General features: G+C 49.5%; 1 protein-coding gene across 1 annotated transcript in view; it reads right to left on the bottom strand.

Moving 5' to 3' along the window:
* LOC142475800 (uncharacterized) overlaps positions 1 to 9,524 on the bottom strand; it is a 67,530-nt gene that overhangs the window by 16,926 nt on the left and 41,080 nt on the right. Inside the window, exon 3 of the mRNA XM_075581537.1 lies at positions 803 to 7,024. Within this exon, the coding sequence (XP_075437652.1) occupies positions 803 to 7,024 (6,222 nt within the window). The remainder of the gene's footprint in view (positions 1 to 802; positions 7,025 to 9,524) is intronic.

Raw genomic sequence — 9,524 nt, 5'->3', positions numbered from 1 at the left:
CTGTAGGGAGCCGGCTGCAGCCCCATTGGATGGGAGCGGTCACGTGACCGCTCCTCCGCTTCCCCGAGCACCAAATTTCAGTTTGGCGCTCAGGGAAGAGTTTCTCCTCCTCAGCGCGCATCAGCGCGCATGAGCCGGGAGAAACTATAGCCGCGCTGATAGCAGATGCAGGGGCGTTCTGCATCTGTTCAGCGCGGCTCAGCCCGCCTCAGCACGCCTGAGTGCTCTATGGCCCGGGCCTTAGGCTTCCAGAGGCTTTGCTGGCTAACCTGGGACATTTTCTTTGAGCGACTTGTGGTGACACACCGTGGCAGGACAGGAGCAGGAGATCAGTCAGAGCAGTGCAGCAGACAGTACTGTCAAGCAGTGCTGTGCTCAGCACATTTATGCCCAATATAATTCTTTGCACATCACTCCTTGTTGCAAAGTATCATGAGGTGTGAATGTGCCGAACGCTCATCTGTAATTGGTAGTACTGCCCACTTCAGCACTCGCCTGCTCTCGTACTCTCCAAACATGGTTGTTGGGCTGCTGGTCCAGTACTGAGGTCAATCTTCCAGTCCAGAGCTTTAGGACACCAGAAATGGCATGCCAAAACTTGAACTTACAAAATTAATTTAGAATATCTGGTAGCCTTACTGGGGTTTCCTTGGCACATTTCACTTGGTCCATATAAAACAATAATGTCTTTGTTTCTATTATTGTTTTATTCAGAATACAGTTTTCTTCTGCAAAGTTCTTGATAGTTGGTGCTTTAGAAATCAAATATACATGTACTATGTTGACATACAGTATGACTCACCAAATGTTGTGTTTCTCACTGAAACTGAAGGGGAAATCGTGTCACTGGACACAGATTTATTAGTAGGCGCCAAACTGGTATTGGCCAAAATTGTTGTATCAGTTATCAGGGTGGTGCTGGCCTCAGTTGTTGTATTAGGTGCCACAGTGGTATTGGACCCAGCTGTTGTACTTGGTGCTGCAGTGGTATTGGTCCCAGCTGTTGTAGTAGTTGCCATAGTGGTACTGGTCTGACTTATTGTAGTAGGTGCCATAGTGATAATAGGCTCAATTGTTGTAGTAGTTGCCGTAGTGGTACTGGTCCCAGCTGTTGTAGTATGGGTCCCAGTGATAATGGTCTCAGTTGTGGTAGTAGGTACTACCGTGGTAATAGTCCCAGCTGTTGCAGTAGATGCTCCAGTGGTAATGGTCTCAAGTGTTGTAGTAGGTGTGATTGTGGTGATGGTCTCAATTGTTCTAAGAGGTGCCATAGTGGCACTAGTCTCAATTGTTGTAGTAGGTGCCATAGTGGTACCGGTCTCAATTGTTGAAGTAGGTGCCATAGTGGTACTAGTTTCAATTGATGTTGTCGGTGTGATAGTGAGAATAGGCTCAATTGTTGTAGTCTGAGCCAGAGTGGTACCAGTAGTAGGTGCCACACTGGTAATGGTTTCAGCTGTTGAAGTGGGTGACTTGGGGGTAATGGTCTCAGTTGTTGTAATTGGTGCCACAGAGGTAATGGTTTCAGCTGTTGTAGTTGGTGCCGCAGATGTAATGGTTTCAGCTGTTGTAGTGGGTGACTTGGGGGTAATGGTCCCAGTTGTTGTAATTGGTGCCGCAGAGGTAATGGTTTCAGCTGTTGTAGCAGGTGCCGCAGTGGTAGTTGTTTCAGCTGTTGTAGTGGATGCCGCAGAGGTAATGTTTACAGCTGTTGTAGTAGGTGACGCGGTGGTAGTGATTTCAGCTGTTGTGGTAGGTGCCTCAGTAGTAATGGTTTCAGCTGTAGTAGTAGGTGCCGAAGTGGTAATGGTTTCAGTTGTTGTAGTAGGTGACGAGGTGGTAGTGATTTCAGTTGTCGTAGTAGGTGACGCGGTGGTAGTGGTTTCAGCTGTTGTAGTTGCTGCCTCAGTAGTAATGGTTTCAGCTGTTGTAGTAGGTGCCACAGTGGTAGTGGTTTCAGCTGTTGTAGTAGGTGCCACAGGAGTAATGGTTTCAGCTGTTGTAGTAGGTGACGCGGTGGTAGTGATTTCAGCTGTTGTGGTAGGTGCCGCAGTGGTAGTGGTTTCAACTCTTGTAGTAGGTGCATCAGAGGTAATGGTTTCAGCTGTTGTAATAGGTGCCGCAGTAGTAATGGTTTCAGCTGTTGTAGTAGGTGCCGCAGTGGTAATGGTTTCAGCTTTTGTAGTTGATGCCGCAGTGGTAATGGTTTCAGTTGCTGTAGTAGGTGCTGCAGTGGTAATGGTTTCAGCTGTTGGTGATGCAGTGGTAATGGATTCAGCTTTTGTAGTAGGTGCCGCCGTGGTAATCGTCCCATCTGTTGTAGTAGGTGCCGCAGTGGTAGTGGTTTCAGCTGTTGTAGTAGGTGCCGTACTGGTAATGGTTTCAGCTGTTGTAATAGGTGCCACAGTGGTAGTTGTTTCAGCTGTTGTTCTAGGTGCTGCAGTGGTAATGGTTTCAGCTGTTTTAGTAGGTGCCGCAGTAGTAATGGTTTCAGCTGTTGTAGTAGGAGCCGCAGTAGTAATGGTTTCAGCTGTTGTAGTAGGAGCCGCAATAGTAATGGTTTCAGCTGTTGTAGTAGGTGCCGCAGTGGTAGTGGTTTCAGCTGTTGTAGTAGGTGCCACAGGAGTAATGGTTTCAGCTGTTGTGGTAGGTGTCGCAGTGGTAGTGGTTTCAGCTGTTTTAGCAGGTGCCGCAGTTGTAATGGTTTCAGCTGTTGTAGTAGGTGCCGCACTGGTAATGGCTTCAGCTGTTGTAGTAGGTGCCGAAGTGGTAATGTTTTCAGTTGTTGTAGTAGGTGACGCTGTGGTAGTGATTTCAGCTGTTGTGGTAGGTGCCGCAGTGGTAGTGGTTTCAGCTGTTGTAGTAGGTGCCGCACTGGTAATGGCTTCAGCTGTTGTAGTAGGTGCCTCAGTAGTAATGGTTTCAGCTGTTGTAGTAGGTGCCACCGTGGAAATGGTTTCAACTCTTGCAGTAGGTGCATCAGTGGTAATGGTTTCAGCTGTTGTAATAGGTGCCGCAGTAGTAATGGTTTCAACTGTTGTAGTAGGTGCCGCAGAGGTAATGGTTTCAGCTGTTGTAGTTGATGCCGCAGTGGTAATGGTTTCAGTTGCTGTAGTAGGTGCCGCAGTGGTAATGGTTTCAGCTGTTGTAGTAGGTGCCGCAGTAGTAATGGTTTTAGCTGTTGTAGTAGGTGCCGCAGTGGTAATCGTCCCAGCTGTTGTAGTAGGTTCCGCGGTAGTAATGGTTTCAGCTGTTGTGGTAGGTGCCAACGTGGAAATGGTTTCAACTCTTGTACTAGATGCCGCAGAGGTAATGGTTTCAGCTGTTGTAGTTGATGCTGTAGTGGTAATGATTTCAGTTGCTGTAGTAGGTGCCGCAGTAGAAATGGTTTCAGCTGGCGTAGTAGGTGCCGCACTGGTAATGGTTTCAGCTGTTTTAGTAGGTGCCGCACTGGTAATGGTTTCAGCTGTTGTAGTAGGTGCCACAGTGGTAGTTGTTTCAGCTGTTGTACTAGGTGCTGCAGTGGTAATGGTTTCAGCTGTTTTAGTAGGAGCCGCAGTAGTAATGGTTTCAGCTGTTGTAGTAGGAGCCGCAGTAGTAATGGTTTCAGCTGTTGTAGTAGGTGCCGCAGTGGTAGTGGTTTCAGCTGTTGTAGTAGGTGCCGAAGTGGTAATGGTTTCAGTTGTTGTAGTAGGTGACGCGGTGGTAGTGATTTCAGCTGTTGTGGTAGGTGCTGCAGTGGTAGTGGTTTCAGCTGTTGTAGTTGCTGCCTCAGTAGTAATGGTTTCAGCTGTTGTAGTAGGTGCCGAAGTGGTAATTGTTTCAGTTGTTGTAGTAGGTGATGCGGTGGTAGTGATTTCAGCTGTTGTGGTAGGTGCCGCAGTGGTAGTGGTTTCAGTTGTTGTAGTTGCTGCCTCAGTAGTAATGGTTTCAGCTGTTGTAGTAGGTGCCGAAGTGGTAATGGTTTCAGTTGTTGTAGTAGGTGTCACCGTGGAAATGGTTTCAACTCTTGTAGTAGGTGCATCAGAGGTAATTGTTTCAGCTGTTGTAATAGGTGCCGCAGTAGTAATGGTTTCAACTCTTGTAGTAGGTGCCGAAGTGGTAATGGTTTCAGTTGTTGTAGTAGGTGCCACCGTGGAAATGGTTTCAACTCTTGTAGTAGGTGCCGCAGTGGTAGTGGTTTCAGCTGTTTTAGTAGGTACCACACTGGTAATAGTTTCAGCTGTTGTAGTAGGTGCCACAGTGGTAGTTGTTTCAGCTGTTGTACTAGGTGCTGCAGTGGTAATGGTTTCAGCTGTTGTAGTAGGTGCCACAGGAGTAATGGTTTCAGCTGTTGTAGTAGGTGCCACAGGAGTAATGGTTTTAGCTGTTGTAGTAGGTGCCGAAGTGGTAATGGTTTCAGTTGTTGTAGTAGGTGCCACCGTGGAAATGGTTTCAACTCTTGTAGTAGGTGCCGCAGTGGTAGTGGTTTCAGCTGTTTTAGTAGGTACCACACTGGTAATAGTTTCAGCTGTTGTAGTAGGTGCCACAGTGGTAGTTGTTTCAGCTGTTGTACTAGGTGCTGCAGTGGTAATGGTTTCAGCTGTTGTAGTAGGTGCCACAGGAGTAATGGTTTCAGCTGTTGTAGTAGGTGCCACAGGAGTAATGGTTTCAGCTGTTGTAATAGGTGCCACAGTGGTAGTTGTTTCAGCTGTTGTACTAGGTGCTGCAGTGGTAATGGTTTCAGCTGTTGTAGTAGGTGCCGCAGTGGTAGTGGTTTCAGCTGTTGTAGTAGGTGCCGAAGTGGTAATGGTTTCAGTTGTTGTAGTAGGTGACGCGGTGGTAGTGATTTCAGCTGTTGTGGTAGGTGCCGCAGTGGTAGTGGTTTCAGCTGTTGTAGTTGCTGCCTCAGTAGTAATGGTTTCAGCTGTTGTAGTAGGTGCCGAAGTGGTAATGGTTTCAGCTGTTGTAGTAGGTGACGCGGTGGTAGTGATTTCAGCTGTTGTGGTAGGTGCCGCAGTGGTAGTGGTTTCAGTTGTTGTAGTTGCTGCCTCAGTAGTAATGGTTTCAGTTGTTGTAGTAGGTGACGCGGTGGTAGTGATTTCAGCTGTTGTGGTAGGTGCCGCAGTGGTAGTGGTTTCAGCTGTTGTAGTTGCTGCCTCAGTAGTAATGGTTTCAGCTGTTGTAGTAGGTGCCGAAGTGGTAATGGTTTCAGCTGTTGTAGTAGGTGACGCGGTGGTAGTGATTTCAGCTGTTGTGGTAGGTGCCGCAGTGGTAGTGGTTTCAGTTGTTGTAGTTGCTGCCTCAGTAGTAATGGTTTCAGCTGTTGTAGTAGGTGCCAAAGTGGTAATGGTTTCAGTTTTTGTAGTAGGTGCCACCGTGGAATTGGTTTCAACTCTTGTAGTAGGTGTATCAGAGGTAATGGTTTCAGCTGTTGTAATAGGTGCCACCGTGGAAATGGTTTCAACTCTTGTAGTAGGAGCATCAGAGGTAATGGTTCCAGCTGTTGTAATAGGTGCCAACGTGGAAATGGTTTCAACTCTTGTAGTAGGTGCATCAGAGGTAATGGTTTCAGCTGTTGTAATAGGTGCCACCGTGGAAATGGTTTCAACTCTTGTAGTAGGTGCATCAGAGGTAATGGTTTCAGCTGTTGTAGTAGGTGACGCGGTGGTAGTGATTTCAGCTGTTGTGGAAGGTGCCGCAGTGGTAGTGGTTTCAGCTGTTGTAGTTGCTGCCTCAGTAGTAATGGTTTCAGCTGTTGTAGTAGGTGCCAAAGTGGTAATGGTTTCAGTTGTTGTAGTAGGTGCCAAAGTGGAAATGGTTTCAACTCTTGTACTAGATGCCGCAGTGGTAATGGTTTCAGTTGCTGTAGTAGGTGCCGCACTGGTAATGGTTTCAGCTGTTTTAGTAGGTGCCGCACTGGTAATGGTTTCAGCTGTTGTAGTAGTTGCCACAGGAGTAATGGTTTCAGCTGTTGTAGTAGGTGCCACAGTGGTAGTTGTTTCAGCTGTTGTACTAGGTGCTGCAGTGGTAATGGTTTCAGCTGTTTTAGTAGGTGCCGCAGTGGTAATGGTTTCAGCTGTTGTAGTAGGAGCCGCAGTTGTAATGGTTTCAGCTGTTGTAGTTTGTGTCGCAATGGTAATGGTTTCAGCTGTTGTAGTAGGTGCCACAGTGGTAATGGTTTCAACTGTTGTTGTAGGAGCCACAGTAGTAATGGTTTCAGCTGTTGTAGTAGGTGCCACAGTAGTAATGGTTTCAGCTGTTTTAGTAGGTGCTGCAGAGTTAATGGTTTCAGCTGTTGTAGTAGGTGCCACAGGAGTAATGGTTTCAGCTGTTTTAATAAGTGCTGCAGTGGTAATGATTTCAGTTGCTATAGTAGATGCCGCAGTGGTAATGATCTCAGCTGTTGTAATTAGTGCCGCAGTGGTAATGGTTTCAGTTGTTGTAGTAGGTGCGGCCGTCGTAATTGTTTCAACTGTTGTAGTAGGTGCCGCAGAGGTAAGGGTTTCAGATATGTTAGTAGGTGCCGCAGTAGTAATAGTCTCCGTTGTTGTAGTAGGTGCCGCAGTGGTAATGATCCCAGATATTATAGTAGGTGCCGCAGTGGTGATGATCCCAGCTGTAGTAGGTGCCACAGTGGTAATGGTCCCAGCTGTTGTAGTAGGTGCTGCAGTGGTAATAGTCTCCGTTGTTGTAGTAGGTGCCACAGTGGTAATGATCCCAGATATTGTAGTAGGTGCCACAGTGGTAATGGTCTCAGTTGTAGAAGGTGCCTCAGTGGTGATGATCCCAGCTGTCGTAGGTGCCGCAGTGGTAATCGTTTCAGCTGTTGTAGTAGGTGCCGCAGTTGTAATGGTTTCACCTTTTGTGGTAGGTGCCGCAGTGGTAATTTCCTCAGTGGTTGTAGGAAGTGCTGCAGCGATAACGGTCCCAGCTGTTGCAGTGTTAACGGTGGCAGTTATAGTGAGAATTGCCTCCTTTGTTGTAACAGGTGCCGTGTTGGTTCCGCCACCATGTGTTGTACTAGTTGCCACACTGGTAATTTCTGTGGTAGTAAAAACATGAAATCAGGAATTGGTTATGAGTTTTTTCTCAGTGTAACCTGAGTGCTGTCTGCTGATTCCCGTGTGAACGGTATTGTATGCTTATCTACTTATTATGGGACATGCACCTACCCTATTGTGCTTCATTGGAGTATCGGCTGTTCATCTATATATATATAGAGAGAGAGAGAATGGGGGAGGAGAGAGAGAATGGGGGAGGAGAGAGAGAATGGGGAAGGAGAGAGAGAATGGGGGACAGAGAGCCGAGAATGGGGGGGAGGGGGAGAGAGAGCCGAGAATGGGGAGGAATGGGGGAGAGAGAGAATGGGGGAGAGAGAGAATGGGGGGAAGAGAGAGAGAGAGAAAAGGGGGAAGAGAGAGAGAGAGAGAGAATGGGGGGAGAGAGAGAATGGGAGGGAGAGAGAATGGGAGAGAGAAAAAGAATGGGGGGAAGGGAGGGGAGACAAAATGGGGGGAGAGAGAGAGAATGGGGGGAGGAGATAGAGAGAGAGAATGGGGAAGAGAGAGAATGGACGGGAGAGATAGAATGGGGGGTGAGAGAGAAAGGGGGGGTTTCACAGAATGGGGGAAGACACAGAGAATGGGGGGAGAGAGACAGAGAATGGGGGAGAGAGACAGAATGGAGGGGAGACAGAGAATGGGGGAGAGACTGAGAGAATGGGGGAGGGGAGAGAGAGAGACAGACAAAGAATGGGGGATAGAGAGAGACACAGATTGGGGGGGAGAGGGAGACAGAGAATGGAGGAGAGACAGAGAATGGGGGAGAGGAGAGGGAGGGAGAGAATGGGGGAGAGAGAATGGGAGCAGAGAGAATGGGAGGAGAGAGATCGAGAGAATGTGGGGAGAGAGCGAGAGAATGTGGGGAGAGAGAGAAGGGGGAGAGAGAATGGGGGAGAGAATGAGAGAGAGAATGAGAATGACGGGAGGGAGAGAGAGAGAATGAGGGGAGAGAGAGAATGGGGGAGAGAGAGACAGGGAAGGGTGGAATGAGAATGTAGGGGTGGGGAGAACGAGAATAGAGGGATATGGGGGGAGGGAGAGAGAAAGGGGTGTTTGTGTGAGAGAAGGGGGGACAGAGCGGGGTAGAGAGACATAAAGGAGAAGGGGCGCAGTTGGTGATATCATTTGTTTTATAAAAAAAAAAAATTAATGTGTCCCGGTTTTTACTTTTGTAAATCTGGTCACCCAAGGTATTGCACCACACATGGTAACATATGTAGATTTCCCCACAGCGTCCCTATCTGCGATTGGGGGGGGAGGGGGAAAATGTGTTACATATATGTAGCCAGGTCTCCCTTAGGTGTCAGCACCCCCCTCACCTTGAGCGCGATCGCGGGTACCGCCGAGTCCCAGGGCGCCCCGCACGCCGATCGCAGGGGTGAGGGTGGTCAGGTCCCGGCTCGGGGGTTGCCGGGGACGCGTGTGGCCGGTTGCCAAGGCCGCACACGCGTCACAGGGCTCCCGACGCTCCCGGAGCCGGGCGGTAAGGGCGCCGCCATTGCCCGGATACGCGCGCATGCGCAGTGGTCGCGCATGCGTAAGGAAGGCCCCAGAGCTAGGGAGAAGTAGCGCGAGGGGGAGAACAGCCCAGGAAAGGTTGAGGCAGCCCCAGACAGCTTGCGCAGGCGCAGGAGAGGGAGGAAAAAGCCCGCGAAGCCCTAGCCATTCAGGGAAGTCTCTGAGCAGGGACTACAGATCCCAGGAGCCTTTGTGTGCCCCACGTGATACCAGGGAGCCAATAGCGCTTAGGATCTCCAGGCAGGCAAGTGGATACAATTCGCGCACTGAGCCCACGCTAGTCAGTCAGAGCGAGGAGCAGACAAGGGAAGGAGGTAGGGTACAGGAGTCAGGGACTCCCTGTACTAGGCCAGCCCCCTCTGGGCCCGAGATAGCTCTGAGTTACCCTATTATAGAGAGTGTTGCCAGGGACTGCCCTAGAGTAAGGGACCCTGTCACTCAGGTTTGTCAGTTGGAGTCAGGGAGCTGTGAGGGAAGGAAGGGTGCGGGGAGTGAGAGCAGCTCCGGCATCCAGATAGGTACCCACACCCCAGGTAGGCCCCAACTCTCCACTAGGTTAGTGGGTAAGCGCGCAGGGAGGCCCAAGATAGGGACGCTGCCCTTAGTGTTAGGGTGCTGTCTGGTCAGGGTCACGGCTGTCAGTGCCGTGAGGTCTGACAGACAGGCACAGTGTTGTGCAGCACGTTGGCTGTACACATCCAGTAGCTTGCAGCGTGTTACTGCAAGTGCTGGAATGACTAGAAGGAGTTAGTCAGGACTGCGCAGGTTAGTTGCAGGGGTAGAGTAGAACAGGGAACAGTTAGGGGAGCGAGGCAGGCTATTAACCCCTTAGGTCCCAGATAGGTTCTCACCCCCAGTTGTGGTACTACAGGGACAGGTCCTAGGTTAGGGTTCCTGTCACGTTAGTGCCAAGTGTCAGTTAGGGACTCAGCGGATGCTGCGGTTCCTGTGAAGCGGTTCGGA

This window comes from Ascaphus truei, chromosome 2, assembly GCF_040206685.1.
Source record: "Ascaphus truei isolate aAscTru1 chromosome 2, aAscTru1.hap1, whole genome shotgun sequence".
Lineage (NCBI taxonomy): Eukaryota > Metazoa > Chordata > Amphibia > Anura > Ascaphidae > Ascaphus > Ascaphus truei.
The sequence above is the reverse complement of the archived record's forward strand: the minus strand, read 5'-3'. Positions and strand labels throughout refer to the sequence as shown.